This window comes from Amblyomma mixtum, chromosome 2 (assembly GCF_055824585.1).
Source record: "Amblyomma mixtum isolate Tamu chromosome 2, ASM5582458v1, whole genome shotgun sequence".
NCBI lineage: Eukaryota > Metazoa > Arthropoda > Arachnida > Ixodida > Ixodidae > Amblyomma > Amblyomma mixtum.
This window is the reverse complement of record NC_143013.1, coordinates 106,165,801-106,191,539: the sequence shown is the minus strand read 5'-3', so window position 1 is coordinate 106,191,539 and position 25,739 is coordinate 106,165,801. Positions and strand designations below refer to the sequence as shown.

Sequence of the window (25,739 nt, the reverse complement as noted above, 5' to 3'; positions counted from 1 at the left end):
CTGCTATAGTGCTGAAACTGCGGCGAAAATCGCGCTGTACACAAGAAGCAAAAGTCTCTCGCGTTGAGAACGCAGTACTGTAGCGCAGTTCGTATAACATCAACCTCCGCTACGTTCCAGGTGCCATATAGAATTTAAAATTAGCTAATGAAGAAAATATGACGCCGCCACAACAAAGTCCCTTAACAAATAGTGACGTGATCAGAGTTCAACGATAATAGTGGTGATTGATGCTGTCCTTCAATAACAATCTCACCTAATCGAAGAATTTACACTTTTTTATGGGGTTCATCTTCGATCCTGGCGGGCATTCGAAGGCGTTTGCGAAAGCCACAGAGTTGCGCACAACTTGGTTGCAGTTGGCAGCTAAAGTGTTCTTCACACCCGCTCGGCTACACGTCATATAGCAGAGTGTGATGAAGAACACCTTCGCTTCAGTCAGCTCCTCGCTGATTGGTGGCGTGCTCCCCACATCCTTGGTGGCATCCAGGAAAGCGGAGTAAGCGACCTGCAGCGCCGGAATCTCGGGGAACAGGGTCTGGCTGGCACCTGCGCCGGTCGTTTTCACACATTGCTCTTTCGCTTCAAAGGCTGCCTGCGAGCGTGCACTTAAAATCGATGGAGCCAGTCCGCCGCCCGGCCTCCAGTGGAGACCCTCCCGGTCAATCGCCTTGACCAGTTCGACGGCAACGGAGAACCCAAGCCCACCGTAGAGCATGCCTTTCGTGCCCTTGCCGTAGAACAGGGGACGGGCGACGGCGCCAATGGCGACATCGACGCTGTTTTCCACGTAATCGTATTCGAAATAAGGTTGCGCGTAGTTCAGTGGCAGGTCGAGCACAGCCTCGTATTCTGGTGTCCTGTTTGTTGCGCGCATGCTCTGGATGGATTCGAGCCAGTAGAAGCCAAAAGATGTTGCGTTTGTTGGAAACGACTCGTAGATATGTTCTAGGCTTGCGTTGGTGAGAAAGTGGGCCGGCGGCCACAAGCGCATATATGCCGAGCCAATCTTATCGCTCACTACGGCTTTGCTGTCTGTGTCCAGCCATTCAGTCGAGTTAACTAAGCTTATGGCGGTTGACACCAGTCGCTGGAACGCGCCGTCGACAAGCCGCCTGTCAGTCTGCGTTACTCGCGATGAAAAATACAGCGTGAGCAGAAGCACTTTGTACGCAACCTCGACGTGTAGACCGCAGAAGGCTGGCCGCAACAGGTCCACTTTTTGCTGGTCTCCATAGCGCGTCAGCAGCAGACGGCTGTCTGCCACCGGCGCGTAGTGCTGGACAAACTGCCACGCCAGAAACGAAAGGATCTGCTCGTTCGTGTAGTTTCCGAAGAGCTCTCCGATGGTCAGGAGGAAGTGCTTATTGTTCACGACCATCTCGTCCTGCTCTGTCAGCTCGGGCCTTAAAGCGGTGTTATTCTGCAGCGTCCTCAACCACCGAGACGTCTCTATACTCGGTGTGTAAACATCTACCTCGTCGATCGGAAATACGGACGCCTCTTTGGGGGACGCTGCCAGGGCAGCGTTGAGAGCTTCCAGAATTTCGCTCTCCAGCCTCTCCGCCTCGATGGCGCGTTGCTCGCTGCCTGCTTTGATATCTCCGATGAAGGCACGGCAGTACTGCGCCCAGTAAGCAACGTAGCTCCCCGCAATCTTCACGCTGCGATGGTAGTGGAGGTAGAAGGGCAGTCGAGGGGCAGCACTCACTATGACGTTCCACTTGCCATTCTTCATAGCAGCTCGCAGAGAAAACCACAGGGTCACCTGCCAGTTGTAAGCGAGGGTGACGAGCACACGCAGGGCGTCGGTATGTCTGGGGGACGCCTCGGGCCACGGAAGCTCCCGCCGTTCCAGAAAGGTGCGAAATTCATGCAGCGTCGACCCGTACTCGGAAAGGTTGCTCATGCAGGACTCGAACATGGCCAACGCCTTACGGCCGATGGGGAACATCGCCGACCCGTCCTGCAGTGTAGTCCTGATGCCGAAAAGCCAGGAGTAGACCATGTCGTGCATGGTGGATGTGTCCAAGTCCCGCAGCTGTTCCCTCCCCTTTGGCGGCGACCACTTGGAGCATACGTGAGCTCTGAAATCCTCGCACGCGTCGACGCTGCGGTTCAGTGCGTCATTCAGGAGGAACGCGTGCAGCCGGCAGTCTTCGGTGGTGCACAGTACTTTGCCCCGTTTGCGCGAGTCGCTCTGAATGACGATCCGGACGACAGCCAGGACGAGGAACAGAGCCACCGCCACCGCCACGGCAAGGATCACTTCTTCCCGGCAGCAGAGACGCCTTGCGCTCCTAAATGCGTTCTCTGGAGTTCTTTGCTGCAAGAAAGAAAGGCAAGACGCGGAGCTGAACAACTCCGCCATTTTGTCCTTCTTTTATATCGGCGGGTGCTTACATGCGGCGCTTTGACACATGCCTCTCTGGGGCAGAGCCAGTAAGCACTCCAGTGTTTTTTATTTTTTTTTAATTATTGACACTGCAAGCCAAAATTCTGGCCCAAGCGGAAGTGGCTTACAGTGACAAGGCGTGATATGACAAAGCACAATAAAATCTCGCGAGTACGATCAAGCTGCAGCATTGTTACTAAAACGTGTAAATCCTTGCCCTAGCATAATAACCAGCCAATAAAAAATTGGCTGCGGAAAGTTTCCGGACTACTTCAACGTGAACCGGCTGTATCAGAATGCATTATGAAAAGCGGCCGGCCAGGAAGCCGTACGCTTTGGTTTGATACTCGACGACCGCTGTTGACTTAAACTTCGCTGCCGAAGCAATAACTACCACAGTCTCACCCCTTACCCTGAGTAAGGTACTGTCAGTGGCAGCTGTAGAGTTCGCAAGAGCGGACGAATGACAATTACACCGCCATCAGACTAATACTTTCTTTAGTCCGGCGGTCAACCGACAATGCCGGAAATCTCTGGCACATGGCAGACTTAATATGTCCTCGCTGACACCTTTCACGTCGTGGCTTCGTGCCTCGTCACTCCACTCTCTTTCGAAGCCCTTTTCACCATCCCTACTAGAGGGGCCTGGGAGGAGCACCTGCTCGGCTGCTCCACCTTGGAAGCTCAACGCTCCCCGGTGGCGCGCGCCCGTGGAGCGGCCATCTGCAATGGCGTCCACACAGACGTTCAGCAAGGAACTCACTTGTTCACTTCCTGGATAAAATGTATTCTACGACTGTAGAGTTACTACGCTGCCCCCAAATGTCACATGGACATTGATCGAACGTTCACGAAGCTGACAGCGCCTCAGTTCACCTCGGAGAAAGTGCCTCGAATCGCTGTCGCATCGATAATGCACTTCACTCTTCGGCCTACTTCAGACCGCGTTGGTAACTACTCTTTTCCTTCCCTTCAACCAAAGCAGCAGCCCAGAAAAAGCTGCTTCACCGCTTGTACCCCATGTGCAAATGTTGCGAAGTAAAGCATATATAAACAGAAGAAAAATATTGATTTATGGTTACGCTCAAGACACAAAACACTGGTACATTGGAAATCAACACACACGTGAAATCAACACAAACACACGAAAAAAAACGCAGAACGGGAAGGCCTACGCATTCAGAGGAGTTTATAACTACTGAGAGCTGAAAAAGCGAAATCCATTCTGAGAGAATGTAACCTAATTGCATATTAATTTAAGAAGTTGATATAGTAGATGATATAGTAGCGATGCTTTCTCGCCGGGAGCATCAAACACGGGAGGACGCCGCAGTCGGCCAAGGGTTACACAACGCTGCTATACACCACTGAGAAGCATTTTTTAGTTTGGTTTTACGGGGTTTTACGTCCCAACGCAACCCAGGCTCACAATACCAGTGCATGGAGCCGCGCCGATCCAACGGCATAACAGAAGCCGCGCATACTCACGATTCCGACAATGTCCAAAGCTTCCACAGAATGGGCACCAAGGCTGAGCACCTTCCCTGCTCCGGCTTCTGCGCACTGCACCTGGCTGCGAGGGTCCTGGGGTGAAGCAAGGCACGGATCCGGGTTGGTGGCCGCCAGGGCATCGTAAAGGCGCATCGTGTCAGCTGACGAAAGCCACATCGGGCTTGCTGGGTTCGCGGTGGACGTTGGAGGCGACAAGTCCGTGCTGCCCATCACCTGGCCGGGGGCAGGTCCAGAGGCACCGCCGGACACCTCGGTAGAAACCCGAGCCGCTGCTGTCTGCGAAGTGGATATTCCTCCAGCGGCAGTGCTTGACGAGATTGGCTGCTGTTGGGAACTCAAGCGGTCGCCTTTGCCGCGTTTCGTCGGCTTAATCCTTTTCGCGTTTTGCCCAACTTGCGCCGGCTGTGGTTTGTCGCGGGTCAGACCAGCGCCATCGGCGGGAGCGTTCTGCGGAGATTTTTCGCGGTCGTTGCTTCGTGGGACCGGAGAAGACTGTTTACAAGGAGACGGTAACGCCGCAGAGGTGTCAGCTGCACCGTTTTCCTTAACGGCCTGAGGGGTACGGAGATCGGCGGTGCTGTCCGATGCGGATGTTGGCGCAGAAGCCTGATTGGAAGCAGAGCTCTTCGCCCGACTCTTACTTCTCCTCCCCGGTGCTTGGCGGTCGGAAGGAACTGAGCGGGAGCTTTTGCTCTTTCTTCCCGAACCTTTTTTAGGCGGCTGTGGCGCTTCGATCGCGCCACAGCCGCCTAAAAAAGGTTCGGGAAGAAAGAGCAAAAGCTCCCGCTCAGTTCCTTCCGCTGCCTGTTCTTTTGATGGACTTGTTTTGGCGGTGGCCTCGATCTGCATGCTTGGTCTCTGGTCACTCTGTAGAACTCCAAACCGCCTCCGTATTCCGAAATCGTCTCCACCGCACAGAACCCTGTATCCTTGTTCTCTATTTAGGAAGAGGTAGGTGTTGGTAACGAGACCTCTTTTATCTTCGAAGGCGTTTTTCAACACTTGGGCGCCACCTACGGTCTGAACAGTGCTTTCGAATACCTGCGTCCGGAACAAGAGGAGCTGATTAGATTGGCAACAGAGCAAAATCGTGCAACGACACTGTGAATGTTCGGACAGTGAAGAGTGGTGCAGTGGCTACCCGCTCCAAGGAACCATGTGATTGTGAACTTGATTGGACCCACGTGATTGGAGCCACGTGGGTCCACTTCTTTTTTTTTCTTTTTTTAATCTATATGTCAATTACCTCAACGCTGCCTTTCCTACCCATACTTTTCAGTACGTAGACGACACAGTTATTCTGTCTCAAGATTCTAGTTTTTCAGATAGAATCTTATCCTGTCTCAAGATTCTAGTTTTTCAGACGCAATCTCCGGTTTGCAAGATGCAACGTTTAGCGTTATGAACTGGTTCGGTAAAAATGTAATTAAAGTGAATTTCTCCAAAACGCAACTTATTTGATTCCACAATCCCTTGAAGAAAGTTAGGTTATACCTTCGACTGCTGGTCCACCCTTCTTCTTGCCCTCCTTGTACCTGCTCGCCCGTTCCATATGTTTCAGTGGTTAAAAATCTGGGTGTCCAACTTGACGGTGACTTTGCCTAGAACTCCCACCTGTCTCATGTATGTTCAAGGCTTCGTGCAGTTTCAGGAACATTATACAGTATTATACAGGGTGTACCAGCTAACTTGGACCAAGGTTTATAAAAAAAGCTAAGCGTTCTTCAGAACTAAAATTGTGTGGATGTTGTTAGGGTTTATCTACAGTTATAGTACTATTTTTGTGGTCCTCCTATTTGAACAATTAGTCGAGATAAAAAAACTAACTTTTTAAATGTAGCTTGAAACGTTCAGGTGTCAATAGGAAAGTTGTGGAGCTCCACAAATATTGTCCAACCCAGGCACTTCGAACGAGATAGACTTAGCGTGGCCGTTTTTATGCGGGAAAAACCTTGCTGCGGCTTAGCTGCGGTCAAGCTTAGGTAATTGCGAAACAAGTGGTGTAACGTGTAGCATCTTCGATATCCATAGCCTCCATCAGGTTAAACGGTAACAACACAAGAATCTTGACTCGCGTCCGAAGCCTTCCATAGCTATACCGAAGAACCGGCGAGCAGGCGCTACTTTTCTCTACATCCGATAGCGCCTGGATGTCTGTGGATGACGTCATACCACACGCTGCAACACACATCTAACACCGCAGCAAGGCCTGCAAGCTCTTGCAACTTGTATGACGCCAATCGGTTGCCGCCGTTCGCAGGTGGTCGACCGGCCACGAAGTTCTAGCTGCGGCGCGCTGAAGAGCCGACTTGGTGCCCCATCTCTCCCTCTAGTATGACATCAGTAGTCACATGACCGACCGCCAACTGTCGTTCGGCCGCGAAGTCTAGCTGTGGCGCGCTGAAGAGCCGACTTGGTGCCCCATCTGTCGCTCTGGTATGACATCAGTAGTCACATGGCCGACCACCAACCGTGAAGCGTAGGCTGCGGTACCACGAAGAGGCGACACCAGGCGTAGTATTGCTTTCGCAATAAAACGGAAACCCGTGGAGCTTAAAAAATACCACGTGACAGCGCGCTCCGTTCGCCCGGATGTGCCGCGATTACAGCGCTCTCATCCGTGCTTTGCAAAAAACATCACTCGCTTCGCGCCTTTCGTGCTGCCCAAGACAGGGGGCGCATTTGTTTTTCAGTCCCGGACTGTCCGGGACTACTTGCGGACTCGAGTCCGGTATTTGTTTTTCTCGGGCAGCCCGAAAGCTCCGCCCACCTGCCTGCATCGCCATAGCAACGCGTTCGTTTTTAGCCTATGGCAGTCCGCGGGCTGCTGAGAAGGCAGCAGACGACAGCTGCGCGCCGCGCTGGCAGCCATATTGAGTTAGACTCCGTGTGCATTTTGATTACTTTTCGTGTTCCTGGAGGTCGATATCATGCGTTAAACCTTCAAATGAGCTCCGTAGCTGCTCTCTGAGCCATCGCAAGACTTTTTGTTCTTGCATCTTCGTTTATTTTCTTGAAATCCACCGCACACGGACGCGCGTTCGAAGCTGCGAGCGCGTATTGTTTACTCGTGTCGTCAAGAGGTTCTCGTTCGCTTGTTTTGCGACATGCTGTCTGTACGCTTACCTGAAAGCATCGCAGGTGAACCACTCGTATACTGGAGCAGCTATAGAGCTTGTTGTCAACATTTTTGCGAAGGCTTTCGTCTATCTGCCGATCCGCAACGAGTTGGGCTACTTTGTGCGAACTTCGCCGCAAGCAGTAGCGGCGAGCATACCTCCGAAGCTGAGTTCTGTGATGCACCTACGCTAAGCTGACAGTACAGTCTTTAAATCGACTCAGTATCATGATCGAGCGCACGGCGTTGCTTCGGCGTCGTGGTGGCCGTGGCTTGCATCGTCTGCTAGCAGATGACAGCGTCCTTGTACGGTAACCGAGGGGGAGCCCGGCTCTGGCGGCGAGTTCGAAAGCAGCCTATGGCAAGTAGGTCATGTGACCATGACGCTTTTCCTGTCCGAGCGGAAGCCGAGACCTGCCAGCAAGTAGTCCGGGACTGGAAAAACAAATGCGGCCAGGGCTTCACGTTGCGCTTGGTTCCAAGATAAGCGCCAGTGGGTTCGGGCGGCAATTGAAAGAAAGCGCGGCTCCTGCCCTTCGGCGTGATTCCCACGACGTTATCAGGTTTGTTATTGCGTCTTTGCTTGTTGGGATGTTGCTCCCAAATTCGAACTCATCAGATTGTCATTGATGACCCGCATGCATTCTGCCAACGTGACAGCGCAATTATCGCCGCAGAAACGGGAGCCGTGCTTTGTTTCAACTGCCGCCCGTACCCACTGACGCTTATTTTGGAACCATGCACAACGCGAAGCAATACCTTGGGCAGCACGAAAGGCGCGCAGCGAATGGTGTTTAAAGCACGGATGAGAGCGCTGTAATCTGGGCCCATTCGGGCGCACGGAGCGCGCTGTCACGTGGTATTTTTTAAACTCCACGGGCTTTCGTTTTTCCCGCATAAAAACGACCACGCTAAGTCTATCTCTCTGCAAGCGCCTGGGTTGTACAATGTTTGTGGAGCTCCACAACTTTCCTATTTACGCCTGAACGTTTCAAGCTATATTTAAGAAGTTTATTTATTTATCTCGATTAATTACTCAAATAGGAAGAGCGAAAAAGTGGTACTGTAACTTTAGATAGACCCTAATCCACGCAATTTCAGTTCAGAAGAACACTTAGTTTTTTTAAAAATCTTGGTCCAAGTTAGCTGCGACACCCTGTGTATTATCTGTCATTCTCAGTTCATAAAATGAGTTTGCATGCTTTGGGCTATAGCATGCTCCGTTATGTGATTACGGTGATTGGTCACTGCGCGATTCGTTGGCGAAATAGAATAAACTCCATCCTTCGACATATTCTGAAAATTATTAGCCGGCGGTAACCTTTTCAAAGCCTTAAGGTGTTGAAACTTTAACGCTCTTCTCACTGAAACGGCTATCCTGAGACATTTCTGGTCGCAAAAGTATAAAGTTAAATAGGTCCTTTCGCGTTGCCTGCAGCCTAAATACCGTTTTTGGGGGTGCCTTGCTGCTCATCTAGACACCTTCAGTGCAATCTTAATTACTTCATACCATCTTGTCTCAATCAATTACCAGCTAGTGCCTTTTGCATGAAAACAAAGTTCAAATTGAAACGAATTCTTCGTCGCATTAACCTTTAGTACTCTAGCCATCAACCTTTTTTCTCTTTGCTTAAGTTCATTGAAATAAAATCGGAGCCTGAGAAGATTTACTGTCGTGGCACTCCCCTAGCTCCCCTAGCTCTAGTATCCCTGGCATGCGCCCTTTTTTACAGATACGCAGGCCCCGACGGGACTCGCTCGAATAAATTCTTCGCAGCTTCAAGCTCAGGATATGGACTCCGGAGTCACTCCAAGATTCCATAGGTCGCGAATGGCAGCTTTCCACGGTGCATAACCTCTGGCACCGGAGGAGCGGCAAAGACATCTGAAAGCAGGCGTTGAATCTACTCGGATGAGTCATGCAGAGATATGAGTATCGCTCACGTACTGCGCACTCTACAGTGATATAACACGGCGGAGCATTTTATGCAAAGTGCTCATTGCGCCTGATCATAAAGATCAAAAGGCACCAGTGGTGGCTGGTCTGTTCTCAATTCAAGCGTCAAAAATTGTAGCCACCAAGGCAAAGTCACTAGAAAATAAAATGAAAATTGGTTTTGAGGGATGGAAATGACGCAGTAACTGTCTCACATATCCCGGTGGACACCCGAACCGCGCCGTAAGGGAAGGGATAAGAGAGGGACAGAAGAAAGGAAGAAAGAGGTGCCGTAGTGTAGGCCTCCAAAATAATTTCGACCCCCTGGTGATCTTCACGGCGCACCAACGTCGCACAGCGCACGGGCGGCTTTTGCGTTCCACCTCCAACAAAACGCGGTCGGGTTCGAACCCGGGTACTCCGAATGAGTAGACGAGCTCCTTAACCACTGAGCCACCGTGGAGGGTCAAAGTCACTAGTGCTATTTTACATTCTTGAGCTTCGCGGATTAAGACACATAAAGCTCAAAAGTTGCTTTCTTTTGTCAGGGTACAAGCTCAGTGTAGTGACGTGAGAGCCTCGAACATTCACGGGGGCAGTCATGTCGTGCCGAATATTTGTGAGCTTCTGAATGAGATCGATCGTTAGTGCGGGGTAATGAGACAGCAGGCTAAGCGCAGAACCGCGACCATGGTACAAGACCATGTGATCATAAAGCGGTGCGTCCACCCTGCAAATGAAGCCTTCCTGTTCTTCAGGCCTAAGCTAAGCTCATCCTTCGCACCCGCGAAAACGCCGAATAAAATTATTGCGGCTTCGAGACTGCGTTAAGAGGGCCGTAGCGTTCTATTAGGAATCCTACCCGATTCCTTTTCTACGAATCAAAGAACAATAACCTTAAGAGTGGGAAATTGGCGGCAGAGCCTGCCAAGGAATGGGGCGCTTTCTTCTTCTTTCACCTCTAGGGGGCCGTTGGCGTAAGAACAGCCGCAGTCGTTATCCTATGGTTTTATATAGACCCGACAATGGTCAGAGAAGAAGATCAGATAATAAAGATACTAGTTGGTATATGGATGCGGGTGATAATTAATTTTGAAAAATACATGCCGCTTCATTTGCTTGGCCGTCTCCGAAGACTCCGTGGACAGCAGCATCGCTATGGAGAGAGAGAGAGAGAGAGAGAGAGAAACTTTGTTGTCCACCGACGTAGGAGGCACCCATACCTTCCCAACTCAGGTACGCAGACCCGGGAGGAAGTAGAGGGCTCCGTGATTAGAGGCCTGTGTTGCGAACCGCTTGTTTCTTCGAGGCTTCGGTCGCCAGGCGGATGGCTTCAGGTTGGTCTCCGAGTTTCGAGCTTCGAAGAAGAGACTCCCAAGCTTCCTCATTATGAATGTTTGCGGCAGCCCCAGGTGAGTAGGGGCATTGCCAGATTATGTGGTTTAGTGTCCCTCTTTGGGCGCATTGTTTACATACATCGTGTTCACTGCCGTGAATGCTAAGGAGATATAGCCAATGTTGTTTCGGATAGTTGCCCGCGTATTGTCCCGGGATTAAAAAAGCGGTCGACTTCTGGTCTAACAGCCACGGACTCTCATACATTTTCTGTGGATCGAAATCATTTACCGCTATTCTTGCCTAAAAGTCCGGGAGTGGAAAGATCGAAGGCTATGAGCTGTTTACTACAGGCCATTAAAAATGCTGATAGCCATTAATGTGATACTGTCTCAACAAACTTCTTGAGGTCTTCTGACCAGTAGCTCTATAGCAATGCGAGAATGAAAAATCCGCAGCTATGGCCTGGAGGCTTCGCACTTTTTCAAGGAAACAGTCAAGGGGAAATTGATTTAATACCTAAAGGCGCTTTCTGCACAGTTGTGTACAGTGCGGATTGACTTTTATGGAAGTGTACTGAATTCAGTCGCGATTTCTTTCTTTCAGGAGACTTTAGAATCCTTATTATTTCAAATGACTTGTTTTATGCCAAACAGCGAACGCAGTGAATATTGTTTCTCGAAAGACTAAGCTCAGTAACACTCCTTTTTCCTTTTTCCTACTCCTTTTTCTCGCAGAAATATGTTGCCAGGGGTTTTAATCAAAAAATTTTTTTCTTAATTTCTAGTCCCATTAAAACAGAAAGTGAGTCCACGATCTGTAGGCTGTTTATTCCACAAGTCTCGTCGTATCATGAAATGTATACCCTTCATTATAAGTGCGATAGCACTACTAGGCCGCATTTTAGAGCTCAGCTTTTTGGCGCCCGTTTCTGCGTTTCGTGGCGGCGCCGCCGCCCGTCGCCGTCGCCGTTGTCCGTTGTAACCAGCAGTGGACACCTTAGTCGTACTTCAAGCGGCGAAACCAATGGAGCAAGAGCTTGGAAAGCAGAGGATAAAATTGGTAAATTGGTTTTTCAGGAAAGGAAATGGAAAGTATCTCTCTCACACATCTCGGTGGACACCTGAGCCAGAGGGAAGGCGCATAACTGCCCTCTTAGAACATTGGACATCTCAATCTTGCTTTAAGCTACGTGGCGGTAGTGAGAATTGTGCGCTGTATGCGTTATCATTGGCAACTTGTGCCAGAAACGCGGTGGTGGTGGTAAAAACGTTTATTTCCTCTGAAAAGAGGGAGTTACATGGAGGTTGCTCTGGAGTCAGGCTTAGTGCCCTTCCCCTCACAAACACTAGGTGGAGTCCCTAGTACGGGACCCCAGTGGCTTCCGCTGCCGCCATAGCTCGTTCGACCATCGCCTTTTGGGCTTTCAGGTCGCAACAGGCGAGTAGGGTCGCCTCCCAGTCCTCTCGGGTGGGGTTTGGGTTTGGAGTAAAAGCAGGGTTGGAGGGGCACGCCCACACCATGTGGTAGAGGTCCGAGGACCTCTCCCCACAGTGCGGGCACTCCCCGGAGAAGGCAGGGTCAAAGTGCTTTAGCGAGGCCGGGCACATCATGGTGTTCGTGACAAGGCGGAGGAACAGGCGTTCTTCCGCTCTCGTTAATCCTTTACACGGGTGGGGGTACAGTTTATGTCTCTCTTGGTATAACTGCGTTATTTCTCTGTAAGTGTAGGTCGGCGTGGCTTCCGCTACTTCTTCAGAGGAGGCGGGGGACGAGGTTGCCCGGTTAGAGAGCGCGCGGGCGGCTGCATCTGCTGCCTCGTTTCCTCCTAGCCCCGAGTGGGCCGGAGCCCAGACTATGAAGCGGTGGGATGGACCTCCTACGTACGAGCTGTTTTGCAGTAGCCGGTAGGCCAGGTACGGGACCCAGCCCTGTTGGACGTTCCGACACGCCCCTCGCGAGTCGGTTATGATTGTCTTGGAATCGGAGTGTGTTGCCGCTAATGCGATGGCGACTTCCTCTGCTTGAGTTACGTTTCGGGCTTTGAAGGTGAGCCCGTTCACCGTTTTGGACTCGTGGATCACCGCCGCCGTGTACCACCCGCCTTGGTGCGGGCCGGATGCGTCCACGTAGTATACCCCGGGTTTCCTTCCGTAGTGGTGAGCTAAGGCCTCTGCCCTGGCCCTGCGTCTACCCTCGTGGTCGTCCCTGGACATCTTAATTGGGAGTGGTCTTACGTGCAGGGCGTAACGCCACTCCTGAGGGAGTCTTACTCTCTCCTCGGTTAGAGTCGTGTGTTCTATGTGCAGACGGGCTAAAAGGCGGCGTCCCGACGGCGTCTGCGATAATCGCGTGTATTGACCTGTGAGGTGGGCTTCTCTAAGTTCATCGAAGGAGTTCGTCATACCCAGACCTTGGAGTCTCAGGTTAGATGTGGTTATCGGGAGGTCGAGGGCCTTCTTCGCCATTTTGCGTATTATCACCTCGATGATGTTCTGGTCGTGTTTGTTGAGGCGGAGATAGGGGGTCGAGTACAGGATTCTGCTTGTTACAAAGGCATTGGCCAGCCGCAAGGCGTCTTTGCTTCGCAATCCCCCTTTCTTGTTCGAGACTCTGCGGACCATTCGGCCCACCTGATCTCCCACCTTCTTTAGTTTGTCGAGCGTGGTCGTCGCCAGCCTACGCTGGTGGATGAAAAGACCTAGGACTCTAATTTCTCTTCTTTCGGGTATCGGTTCCGATCCAAGTCTCAATTCTATCTTGTTTGTGCATTTTTTGTTGGGGCGAATGTGCACGAATTCGGATTTTTGAGGGGAGCAATGAAGGCCACATCTTTTCGCGTACTCGTTCACCGCGGTGGCCGCCTCCTGCAGGCTGGCCTCCATTTCTCCGCGCTGAAGCCATACGTCGTCGGCATTCGTTATGTTCATTAACGTTGACAAGGTTTTACACTCTGATCATTTTAAGGAAAGGGAGTGCGCATGACTGGCTGCCTGGGTCAGTGGACGCCTGTATCGTGCTTATAGATAGGTGGGATGATGAAAGAGATGTGGACTGCATGCGTTAGCGCTGACAACGGTGAGCGAACTCTCGCGATCAACCTTGACTGCCACCTCCCAGGGTGGCAGGGCGGGTGGCGACTTTAATGTAGATGTAAAGACAAACAGGAATTTGTTACCACTTTTACGGGAGAACATCCTGTTCCTCTCGCTCGCAACGGCTCTCACAGTTGTGACAACCTCGCGAAATACTTGTATAGACCCTGTCATTGAGAACCAGGCATTGGTGCAGCAAGTTGTGCATATATCCACCTATTTCTCCGACCAAAAAACTTCCTTCAATGCAATCAGATGTTAGTGGAGTGTTTCTTGTAGAAGGAAAGTAACAAGTTGTCTGTAATTGTACATACATGTCTTGTTCGAATTCGTCGGCTCAATCTATCGAGAAGCTGAAACAGCTGATGAGCTGCGGCCAAATTTCGCATTAGGAAGTAACGTAATCGTCGGCAATTATTTCAATTTCGGACTTACATATGTACGTTCCTGAAGCCTGCTTTGCGGCAGGTGGTCAACCTGCCCATCGGGCTGTGGGAAACCTGCCAAGTGTGCACACTTGGCTGGCCTTCACTTGGATGAAGGTCTAGGTGAAGTGCATACTTGAATGCACCCACACCCATCAACCACCACCCAGAATGGTTCAACGTGTACAAGAAAGTCCAAATAACTCTCACCACTCATGACGTCGGCGGCCTTTCTACCAATTATGCCAAGCTCGCAAATTTCATTGAAACTGTGGCAGGCAGTGTAACTGCTTAGCGCCCATCAAAACTACAGGTTTGTGAACAACCATGCTTTCTATAAGCTGCCCAAAGAGAAGAGACCACGTTTGTGCATTTGCTGTCTCAGTATGAAAATAAACAATATGTAAACCAAGAAAAGAAAAAGGCCACAAGTTGGGCTTCTACCCCACGAGGCGGATTTAGGGTTGCTTGACGGCGGAACTTATCTCTGGTCCGACAAGGCAACTGTAGTCAAGACCCTTTTCCCTAGCATCTCGCCCCAGAAGAGCTGAGCACCAGGCCAGGGAAAATCTTGTACCCATTAAAGAAACCGGTGGGTACTCGGCGGCACTGGGGATCGAACCGAGCGCCTCCCGAACGCGAGGCGGATGCTCTACTACAAGGCCACGCTTCGGTCGGTAAATTCGTAGGAATTTGCCTTGAAGGCAAATTCCTTCGCAATGAAAGCCTTAGGTAAAGCTCTTTGTGGTATAGGTCTTTAGGTCAAAGGCTTTAGTGGTAAATGCATTTCGGGTACAGGACTTTATGTAGAAGACCCCTATAATAAAGTCCTTTCGGTGAATTGCTTTTAGATAAAAGGCATTTATGGTTAAGACATTTAGTGCCAAGGCCTTTAGATCAAAGGATTCTTTCGCATTCAGAGCGAGAAAGCTCCTGACGGGCCCACTGTAACCAAAGCTACTACACGATATTCTGCGCTTAGCCATGCTAAACCGTATGCTAAATTTTAGAAGCCCAAATTTTTTTAATATAGGCTTTTTGAGGTAAGGAGAGGATTTTTCCATCATAATAATACCACTGCTAGCGGACTTCAAAAAAAGAGGTGAACAATGCTAAATATAAAAATGAGTAACCAAATTTGAATACTTATCTTTTTAATTATAGTCGATAGGTTTGGTTTATGGTTTGGTTTATGAGGTTTAACGTCCCAAAGCGACTAAGGCTATGAGAGACGCCGTAGTGGAGGGCTCCGGAAATTTCGACCACCTGCGGTTCTTTAACGTGCACTGACATCGCACAGTACACGGGCCTCTAGAATTTCGATAGGCGCCTGGCATTAATTACATATTTGTAGCCGGTTGTTAGGAGTAGCCATATTAGTTTTTAGAATTTCGCAAACACGATTACCCTCGATCCGCGTTGCGGCTGGAAAAAAATTGGCTTTTTCGACTAGTTACGTGTACTGGAGGGGTTGCTTTGCCTGCAAGCTTTTCAAAAGCGCAAGGCAAGCGAAGGCAAGGCGTCTTCGAAGTTCTAAAAATTGATAAGGCTCTTGCAAGAAGCCGGCTACAAATCTTCAATTGCAATCAGGTAATAGTTGGTAATAGTGATAAGGTAACTATTGGAATTTAGTTAAACACTTTACTAGTAATAGTTCAAAATTTTGACTATCAGAATACATTATCTCCTTTGCTGGTTTGGTGGTTAGCTTTATTCGCTTGTTTTTTGGCGTCGGCCAACACTGGTTACAGTAAGCCGCAAAAACCTTTCCTTTGCCTTAAAAACCATATTTTAAAAAATACTGACCTTCTGAAGAATATCTGGTGTTATACGCCATCACTTCCATTCTTTCACTATGAACAAGACCAGTGTAGCGGGGCGAAGCGCCTTTTTTTTGGACGATTGGTCGGCACTGGATACTCTTCCGCCAGGAATATTCCCGACCGGACGGATTTCTTTCAAACCCTAAATTTCAAAACAATTGGAAGTACTTCGCAGAGGGTTTCCGAAGTTTTGTGTAAAGGATTACGCTTTGAGGAAATATAGGTCTCTTTTCAAAGCGTCAGCCAGCCTTTCTCAGACAATGACAACTGAATAGTAGTTTCCTCTCTTCTGAGACATGGAACAAATACTTGGACTCCCGAATGATAGGCGACATTTCGAGTCATTCGAGCTTAAAAGGCACGAGAAAAAATGGCTGAGACTTAACTTGGTTAAGCCTGGAGAATGGGAAGCATCATCATGTCGCGTAATTTGGAGGCGCACAACCACAGCGACGGCGCGAGGTGGGCCCCCGTTTCTCCACTGTCGTGACGTCATCGTGTCATGTGGGGTGACGTCATGTATCACGTGATTTGGAGGCGCACAACCACAGCGACGGCGCGAGGTGGGCCCCAGTTTCTCTATTGTCATGACGTGATCGTGTCACGTAGTGTGACGTCATGTATCACGTGATTTGGAGGCGCATAACCACGGTGAAGGGCTGAAGTGGTAGCTAAAGTAGTTTGCTTCGCATAAAATGGCTACGAAACATGTCGATCATCCAGCGACAGGCTCCGCCGTTTTCTAGGAGTACGTTCAACACAGAACGTATTGAGGCTAAACGGCACAACCGTCCGATCACTTCATCCCTCCCGTAAAGAACGATCAGCAGAATCACAGCTGGTGCACCCGATCGACGATAGCACGCTTGCTGACATAAAAGAAATGCCCCTCTTGCCTTTGTGCAGTTGCCTTTGCCCACTGCCTAAACGTGGGCCCATAAGGACTTTCTGGGATAGTCGCCAGTTTGAACAAGGTTTGCGAGGAAGCTCCACTTAAGGAAACTTCTTTAAACTACCGCTTGAAACTTGACTCTCTAAGCTGAACCTTACAGCCTGGTGTACGACTCGAGGCCGTTTACTGAGGAGCTTACCGAGAACACGCGATATGAAAGGAGGTATGCATTCTTGTATGTTCTTTCGCTTCAGTACGGGACCTTGTGCTTCGATCACCGGCTGCCTAGATTTTACCTTCAGTGGAGTTAGGGGTCAAATCATGAAAAAAAAGAAAAAGAAATGAATAAATATTCATGACTGGGAGTCGAACCCGCGGCTGCGCAAACAGATCTCCTTTAACGGCCGCTCAGCGAGACCACCACTATCTTTTTTTTTCTTCAACATGGTATTTATTACAGTGATGTTATGTTCTATGTACATGAACTATATACAAGCCATTATGAAAACAGTGGTAATCAATACATATTCAAAAGACATACACTAGAAAAGGGGCAATGCAGAGCACATCACTAATAGTGAGTGCCACTCCGGTTCGTACTCAGTCTGGGCATACACGTCTCTTAAATGAACAACCATTCGACTGAAGTGATCCTTTGTAGACACAACAGGTTCACAGTGTCTGTCCATCATGCGGGTTTTCCAGAGGCTGTGCAGTCCAATCAGAAAGAACATGTCCAGGGGTTCATCAACAAATGGCAGCGCAGTGAGATAGCGAACAGACTGTGGAGTCAGATGAATTCTTTTTTTAAATGTGCGTTGCAGGATATCCCAGAAGAGTACTGCATCTTTGCAACTGATGAAACAATGCTCAATTGTTTCTGGTTCATCACAAAGGCGGCAATTAACGGTAGACACAAAAATGCCCTTTTTATCTAACCATGTTCTAACGGGCAACGTACCGGTGTGTAACTTAAAGAAAAAGGTCTTTGTACGCGGCGAGACTGGCATCTTACGTACTCTTTTCAGTACGTCATGCCCCGGTAAACCAACATACAGAGAGCGGTACATGGGCGGAGGGAAGAGCATACTAATCAAATCCTTATACAACTTTTTCCTCGGCACTAAAAAAAGGATCTCAGGAGAAAAACGAACAAGTAGGAAACGGACAGCCAAATACACCTCTTGCATTATGCCCCACAAACACGGACGGTCACAAACATTGGAATACACAATGAGGTTGGGTAAAACATGAACTAAATTTGTTTGCGGGAATGAACGTACTATTGGGTGTGTAGTGTCACGGAAAAACATGAAACGTGACACTATCTCAAAAGGGTGGAAATTTGGGCTGGTTGGTGCAAAATCTTAGGATAAAAAACAGCGCAAACGGGGACGAAGCAGAGAGCTAACCTTTTTAGACAGTCATGTTTGTTGGCGGTACGGACCACGAAGCAAAAAGGGACTGCTTCCTTACACCTCAGCCCACTCCAAGATCATCAAACGGGCAATAGTGAAAGCAGCAATGAAAGCCGCATTGACAAGATCTTGCCACCATGAAGTACAAGCTAGTTTCGACGCCCAAATTTGTCGGCTGGAAGCAGCAGGTTACCCGACGCAGCTACTGTCCAGTGTCGCAGAAGGAGTACTGCAAGAGCTTAGAGGCAGGAAAAAGATCAAGGCCACATCACAAGAAAGGAAGCCGTATGCAGTAATTCCATACATTCATGGCTTTTCACACAACCTCAAGAAGGTAGGCGAAAACGTTGGCGTAAAAGTGCTGATGTCAGCACCTAACAAGTTAAGGAGCATGTGTGCCAAGGTAAACAGTGAGCGAACGGGAAGGAAGCAGTGCCAAAAGAAGCACAAGAACATGCACGTGAAATGCATTTAAAGACAGCGTCGTGTCCCTCTCTCTGCTTCGTCCCCGTTTGCGCTGTTTTTTATCCTAAGTGACACTATCTGTCGGACATACAGGTGAACTAGGCCAAGGCCGCCAGCGCTTACAGGCCGAAAAAGGTTATCACGCCTCATGGATTCAAAAGACGAATCCCACACAAAAGTAGCGAAAACCCTGTGAAAACGCTGGATAGGAAGTCTTGCGCAATGAATAATTTGCAGTACATAATATATTTTAGTGGCGAGAAACAGATTACAGGCGGTCGCCCTGCAAAAATTGAGAGGCCATGGGGGACAAACGTTTGAGCATAGCGCTGAAGAGTTGACACGCGGTCTTTCCAATAATGTGCGCTATGCTTATAGGCACTCAGAGGGACGCCAAGGTACTTTGGTGGCCTGCATGTCCATGTTATACCAGCATATTCAGCAGGTGTCGAACCCCAGCTACCAAACCAAAGACCGCAACTCTTAGAGCGATTAATCCGACTTCCTGACACCGAACGAAAGTCCTCCGTTAAACGAATAACCTCATCGATGGCTGTCTCTCGCAACCAGTCCCAATTCAGTCTTCGGTGAAACAAGGGTGCCCACTGTCTCCGCTGCTGTTCGCATTATACTTGGAGCCACTTTGCATAAGTGTTATAAACAGTAGAGCTGTCAATCGTTTTCGAATAATGGGCCACGAACTGAAGGTATTGGCTTATGCAGATGACCTTGCGTTTTTTGTACTGATAAGCCAAGCATCGATGAGGTTATTCGTTTAACGGAGGACTTTGGTTTATTCATGTGAAACAGGAGTGTGTGTGAATCGAATCAGAGTTTGGAAACACAGTTGGCGTGGCGATATTTTTGTTATTACATACGCAAACTTTATATTGTGTTGCTGTTCTGCCGCTTGTTTCCTAATGTGCTGCTGCGTCTCATGCGTCTTGTGTTGCCAGGCCTGCAGCCCATGGGTCATCTACGTCACTATATTCTGGACATCCTCTTGTTGGCCTGGCGGTTGCCCCGGCCCTGGGACACGAACAGACACAGATGATCAATCGTGGGTGACAAAAACCTGCCTAGTGCTCCTGTGAAACAGCAATCGTCTCCAGCGATCCTGGTTCATCTATTGCATTGCTCAAGTCCACCGGTGTAGTGTACGGTGTGTCAAGAGTCCAGAGCTAGTGTGGAGTGTGCGCGTGGGTGTGTGGTGGCTTAGAGCCCCCTTTATGAGTGTCCATGTTCCGTGTGCTTTGAGGTCGTGCAGTGCAGTGCGTCAATCGTCCCTAGAGATGAAGACACCGAGGTACTGTGCGTGGCTGCACAGAGCAGTGTTAATCGCCAAGTCGACTGCAGCATGGCTTCTCGCACGGAATACGCATCCTGAATGACGTCACCTTCCAGTTACGTTCCATCCGCACCTATATGCAAGACATGCGTCATCACTGGCGGTACTTCACGTAAGTGGCCCGAACTTTACCTCGTCTGTCGGCTCCGTGACGCTATATCTTTGGCGCTCTTGTGAATGCCATAACTACCCATAATAAGCGACGTCCGCGTGCTTCCAAGACAGGCCCTAGACTCGGCTTTCGTCGGGAAACTGGCTTACAAGGCGTGATGTTTGTGCATTCTGTTCTTGTTCTCAGATAATAAAGATCAAACAAGTGTTCTTACTCCTGCCTTTGTACACTTATTTGCACCCTGCACTTATTCTCTAGCATATCATTTGCCGTTGCCCATTTACATCAGCAATGCAACAGTGCTCGTCCAACTCTCCATTTCAACTCGCGAGTTCAAATCTTGTGAAAAACAAAAGATTAGAGAAAAAGCTGCAATGGCTGTGGTTTGCATTAGTCTGGTACCTAGGGTGGTGTGTAACTTAAATCAGCGTTCTTTTCTATATCTTTACTTTCACCAGCAAAGGCGGATATCGGAATACCACTGCGAATGTTGAATGGGCATGTACGAGATGACCTTGTTGACGGCTGAGGAATACGTTATCTCCAGTGAACATTTCGTTTTGAGCCCAGACGTTTTGATCGCTGCAACGGACATTCATTATTCAATGTGTTGCGCCTAGAAAGATGCCAAAGATCGTATTGATACCTGGACAGGTATATACCTGGACAGCGAGAGGCAGCGACAGTATGAGATACGCTGCATCCGATTTGCGTGCGACAGTTGATGGCACTGAGATTACCGCGCTGCTCGATACCGGTGCTGATTATTCTGTTATGAGCCGTGTCTTTGCTGGAGAACTTAAGAAAGTTCTGACACCGTGGACGGGGACCCCCATTCGTACCGCTGGTGGCCACCTAATTTCCCCTGTGGGCAAGTGTACAGCTAGAGTTGGGATTAGTGGTTTAACGTACGTTGGTGAATTTGTGGTACTCCCCGAGTGTTCCAGAGACTTGATTCTGGGGATCGACTTCCTGCAGTCGAACGGCGCTGTGATTGACTTTCAGGAGGCACGTGTCACGTTCTCGACCAAACAGGCTGTGGCGCGCTTTGACTCCCGCGATCCCTGCAGCAACGCCCTGCGCATTGTCGAGAACGACGTTACGGTGCCGCCGCGGTGCAGTGTTCTGGTGCTCGTGCGGAATGACCTCTTTCACGACTACGAGGGCCTAGCGGACAGCCATAGCCCACTGCTGCTTAAGCGGGGACTCGCCGTTGCAAGAGGTCTCGTCCAACTACGTGACGGCCGCACCCACGTCCTCCTGACTAACTTTTCCAACGAACATCAGCACCTGGCCAAAGGCATGGCTATTGCCTTCCTCCACGACGTTGCTGAGGTTCCAGGTTTGTGCACCGTGGGAGGACCCACTCCGGAGCATGCTGGCCCACATCACGTTCTTCAGTCCGTCAGAATAAATCCTGCCCTGCCGTCGGTTCAGAGGGATCTTCTGTCGGACCTCTTGGCAGACTTTGCGGACTGTTTCGCTACGTGCTCGAAGGTCGGCCGAACTCCACTCGCCAAGCATCGTATCATCACTGACGAGAATACGCGACCCGTCTGCCAGCGCCCATATCGTGTTTCCCCGGTGGAGAGAGAAGCCATTCAGAATCAGGTTGCCGAGATGCTTGCAGACGATGTCATTCAGCCGTCCACCAGTCCGTGGGCATCGCCTGTGGTTCTTGTCAAAAAAAAAGGACAATACTCTGCGTTTCTGCGTGGACTACAGGAAACTTAACAACGTGACCAAAAAGGACGTTTACCCGCTGCCCAGGATAGATGACGCACTCGACCGATTGAGGAATGCCCGATACTTCTCGTAATTAGATCTTAAAAGCGGGTACTGGCAAATCGAAGTGGACGAGCGAGACCGGAAGAAGACGGCTTTCGTGACGCCTGACGGCCTCTATGAGTTTAAAGTGCTTCCATTTGGTCTGTGCTCAGCACCGGCCACGCTCCAACGCATGATGGACACTGTTCTCTCCGGCTTGAAATGGCAGTCCTGCTTGGTGTACCTGGACGATGTCGTTATATTTTCGACCACCTTTGACCAACACTTGCAGCGGTTGCGCATTGTGCTACAAGCGCTCAAATCCGCGCAACTCACCATCAAAGCCGAGAAATGCCATTTTGGCTTTGAGGAACTTCGCTTTCTTGGTCACGTTGTCAGCGCACAAGGCGTTCGCCCGGACCCTGATAAGACCGCTGCCGTCTCAGGTTTTCCACGTCCAACTGACAAGAAGGCCGTTCGCCGGTTTTTGGGCCTGTGCTCCTATTATAGGCGCTTTATTCAAGATTTCTCGAAAATCGCGGAACCGCTGAACGCACTGACCCGTGACGACGCGCCCTTCCTGTGGGGGACCGACGAAGAGGCTGCATTTACCGAGCTTCGCAGCCGTCTGCAAAGCACTCCGATACTCGGCCATTTCGACGAGCATGCTGCCACGGACATCCACACTGACGCCAGCAATGTTGGCCTTCGTGCAGTGCTGATACAGTGGCAAGACGGTGCAGAACGGGTCATCAGTTATGCTAGTCGAACACTTACGCGCTCCGAGACCAACTATTCTACGACGGAGAAAGAATGTCTTGCAGTGATATGGGCCATCTTCAAATTCCGACCGTACCTCTACGGACGACCCTTCCGTGTAGTAAGCGACCACCACTCCTTATGCTGGCTGGCGAGCCTCAAAGACCCCTCAGGACGCTTGGCTAGATGCAGCTTACGCTTGCAAGAATACGACTTAACAGTAGTTTACAAGTCTGGCCGTAAGCATCAGGATGCGGATTGTCTGTCGCGCGCGCCTATCCCAATCAATACCGAAGAAACCACCGATGATTTTCCTTTCCTGGGCTCTGTTAGTACCACCAAAATGGCGCAGCTTCAGAGGGCGGACTCGGAGTTGGCGCCGCTCATCGATTACCTTGAAAGCAGTGAAGCTCCCATTCCGCGTGTTTTTCTTCGAGGGCTTCACACCTTCACTTTACGGTCTGGTGTTCTCTACAAGCGCAACTTTGCCAACAGCGAAGAAGTGTTTCTACTTGTCGTACCATCACAGCTGCGGTCTGAGATCTTGAGTGCCTGTCATGATGCACCATCCGCCGGCCACCTTGGAGTCAGCCGTACACTCGCGCGGATTCGACAAAAGTATTATTGGCCCAGGTTACTCCCATCGGTGCGGGCCTACGTAAAAACGTGCCGTGAATGCCAACGTCGGAAGACTCCTCCATTGAAACCAGCCGGATTTCTTCACCCCGTCGATCCACCGAGGACCCCTTTCCAACAAGTGGGCATGGACCTCCTTGGTCCATTTCCGAAGTCTTCGTCTGGAAAGCGTTGGATAGTCGTTGCGACTGACTACCTCACACGGTACGCTGAGACCGCGTCTCTAGCCAAAGGCACTGCTGCTGAAGTGGCGCAGTTCTTCGTCCACAACATTGTCTTGCGTCATGGCGCACCCGCCGTTGTTGTTACTAACCGCGGAACTGCTTTCACGGCCCGCTTAACCCAGTCCGTGATGACTCTCACGCACACGAGCCGTCGACGTGCTACGGCGTATCACCCGCAGACAAACGGGTTGGTAGAGCGACTCAACCGCACACTAGCCGACATGCTATCAATGTACGTTGACGTCGAGCATCGAACTTGGGACACCATTCTGCCGTACGTAACGTTTGCGTACAACACCGCCCTGCAGGAAACAACCCGACTGACCCCCTTTCAGCTTGTCTTCGGTCGCCAGGTGACCACTCCGTTGGATGCTATGTTGCCCGTCGACCCTTACTGCGACTCTGACGCTGACCTCGACGTAGATACCTTCGTTCAGCGTGCTGAGGAAGCGCGTCAGCTAGCCCGCCTGCGCATCCACCGTCAACAGGAGACTGACGCCGCTAGGTACAACTATGGGCGCCGTTTCGTCAGTTATGCGCCCGGCGACCTTGTGTGGATTTGGATACCTGTTCGTCGCCGCGGGCTCTCTGAAAAGCCGCTGCGCCGATACTTCGGCCCTTACGAAGTAGTGCGCCGCATCAGTGATGTGACTTATGCAGTTGCTCCCGCCCCGACAGCTTGTTCATCGCGCCGGTCGCACCGAACTGAAGTCGTACACGTTGTTCGCATGAAGCCTTACCACGACCGGCTACCTGACTGAACTGCGGTCCACTGCAGCTGTGTTCTACCCTTTCGCTGACTTTTCTCTCTTAGCCGCATCGTGTCGATGCTGCAGAAGAGGGGGGCAGTGATACGTGCGTCCGAAGAGACAGAAGTAGTGCATGCACGAGAAGAGGAAGAAGTTAGTTGGCTCTCGCGCGCGCGCTCGAACCTCTGAGGGACCACCCCAGGTTTTTGCGTCTCTGCGCTGGTGTTCTTTTTGGCGTTGCAAGCTACAGTATTGTCGCGATTCTTGGTTGCGTTTGTTCATGCTTCAAAGCTGCCGGCACGCCGCTTTATTGCTTTGTTTGTGATGTAAGTCTCGTCCAGAGTTATCTCGATCGATCGCATCCAGGCGGAGCCGATTCTACATTGTTCCAGAATGTTGTAGTAACTTTGCATGTATTACCTCGAAAGTTCACTCTCAGCTTTAAATTTAGCACGGCCAAGAGCAGAGGCATTCGCCTCGACGACCGCCGAGCATGCCTGTATCTACGCCGACGCCGAGTCATTCAGTTGTTTGCGGGCGCAAGTCAGCCCGAATATAGAGTTTTGTTTAGAAGCCACTTTCGCTGTCTTCCTGCTCGCCAGGCTGCAGTCACCACTACGTGACAGTATATCAACTGCGTATGCGCACGTTCCCAGAGTCCACAAGCGACAAAACTATGGTTGGCCGAAGACTAGCCCAAGCAACCTGGCGGACTGAATCTTCTCAAGTCGAGCTCGGCCCCCCAGCCTGACCCCAACTTGAGGACTGACACTGTCCTTAACTCTCCATATATCGGCAACCTGCCTTGGGCCGACGGTTAACAGTCGACATATCGCACTTTTCCAACTTTCGGCCGCTCTGTGTCCAAGCATAGCCCGAAAGAATTCCAGGCACTGTCTATTAGTGGAAATCATTCATTGGCATGGCTTTGCTGAAAAAAGTTATCTGTTGTAATTTATTTATGCAACAACAGATGTATTGATGGTGAATTCATTCGGAAAGGTAAAATAAATGACGGGCGTTGATACTGTTCGATGCGACAAATCCCGCTTGCAGTAAGGTTTTGCGTCTATCTTTCATGATTACTGCCTTCCTTTCCCCGCCTTTGAATTGCATGTTGCCGTCGCTTTCAACGCAATAGCATTAGTACACCCATGTCGGGAATAAGTTGTCCGGCGTTGGCGCTGACAACCGCTTCATGCCTCGCAGCCTGGGTGGCTGGAGCACTCAGATGGATTGCGCCCGTTGAAGAAGAATGGGAGAGAGGAAGTCCCCGCCCCCTAAATTACTGGAGAAGCAGCCTACGTGGGCTAACTAGGTCACGTGACCTTGTGGAATCATCACTACCTGCCCACCGGATTGTGAGCAAAGTGACCCCCCTGGCAGGTGGCAGTGAAAGCAATCTTCGTACAAAAGTTAGCGCAAAACACGACACTCACCAGAAAGGTAGACAGGACAACGCGCTACTGACAACTGATCCTTTATTGGAAAGAAACACGTAATATATAGGCACACCGTCACACCACCTATCAGCTGCAACAAACGTCAGAATGATGTAAAGGGTCATAAAAGCGATAAAAGACACAAAGACTGAAAACACGACATAGCTAAAAAACGATAAAAAGCGGCGAAAGAACATTAAAAGCATGACACGTGGTGTATAAGGCCAAAGAAACATGACTGAATAAAATCCAACAGGATGATAACAAAACGATATTTTATAAAAAACG

At 50.1% G+C, this 25,739-nt stretch overlaps 2 protein-coding genes across 2 annotated transcripts; both read right to left on the bottom strand.

The window, feature by feature from the left end:
• Nucleotides 1–256: 256 nt before the first annotated feature.
• On the bottom strand, nt 257–4,039 carry LOC149360451 (endothelin-converting enzyme 1-like). The gene is made up of 2 exons (XM_089567853.1): nt 3,884–4,039; nt 257–2,326 (listed from the first exon to the last, which is right to left on the bottom strand). The coding sequence occupies exons 1-2, from the start codon at nt 4,037–4,039 to the stop codon at nt 257–259; spliced, it is 2,226 nt and encodes a 741-aa protein (XP_089423979.1).
• A 7,515-nt stretch (nt 4,040–11,554) lies between these two features.
• LOC149360450 (uncharacterized) lies at nt 11,555–13,182 on the bottom strand. Its single transcript, XM_089572317.1, has one exon. It carries the CDS (start codon nt 13,179–13,181, stop codon nt 11,658–11,660), a length of 1,524 nt encoding a protein of 507 aa, XP_089428443.1. The 5' UTR covers nt 13,182; the 3' UTR covers nt 11,555–11,657.
• Between the last annotated feature and the right edge of the window lie 12,557 nt (nt 13,183–25,739).

Coding starts and splice junctions, on each gene's coding strand:
- LOC149360451 (XM_089567853.1), bottom strand. CDS start 4,039: ATGCGCCTTTACGATGCCCTGGCGGCCACCAACCCGGATCCGTGCCTT. Junction 2,327..3,883: donor CTTTGGACATTGTCGGAATC/GTGAGTATGCGC, acceptor TCTTTCTTGCAG/CAAAGAACTCCAGAGAACGC.
- LOC149360450 (XM_089572317.1), bottom strand. CDS start 13,181: ATGGAGGCCAGCCTGCAGGAGGCGGCCACCGCGGTGAACGAGTACGCG.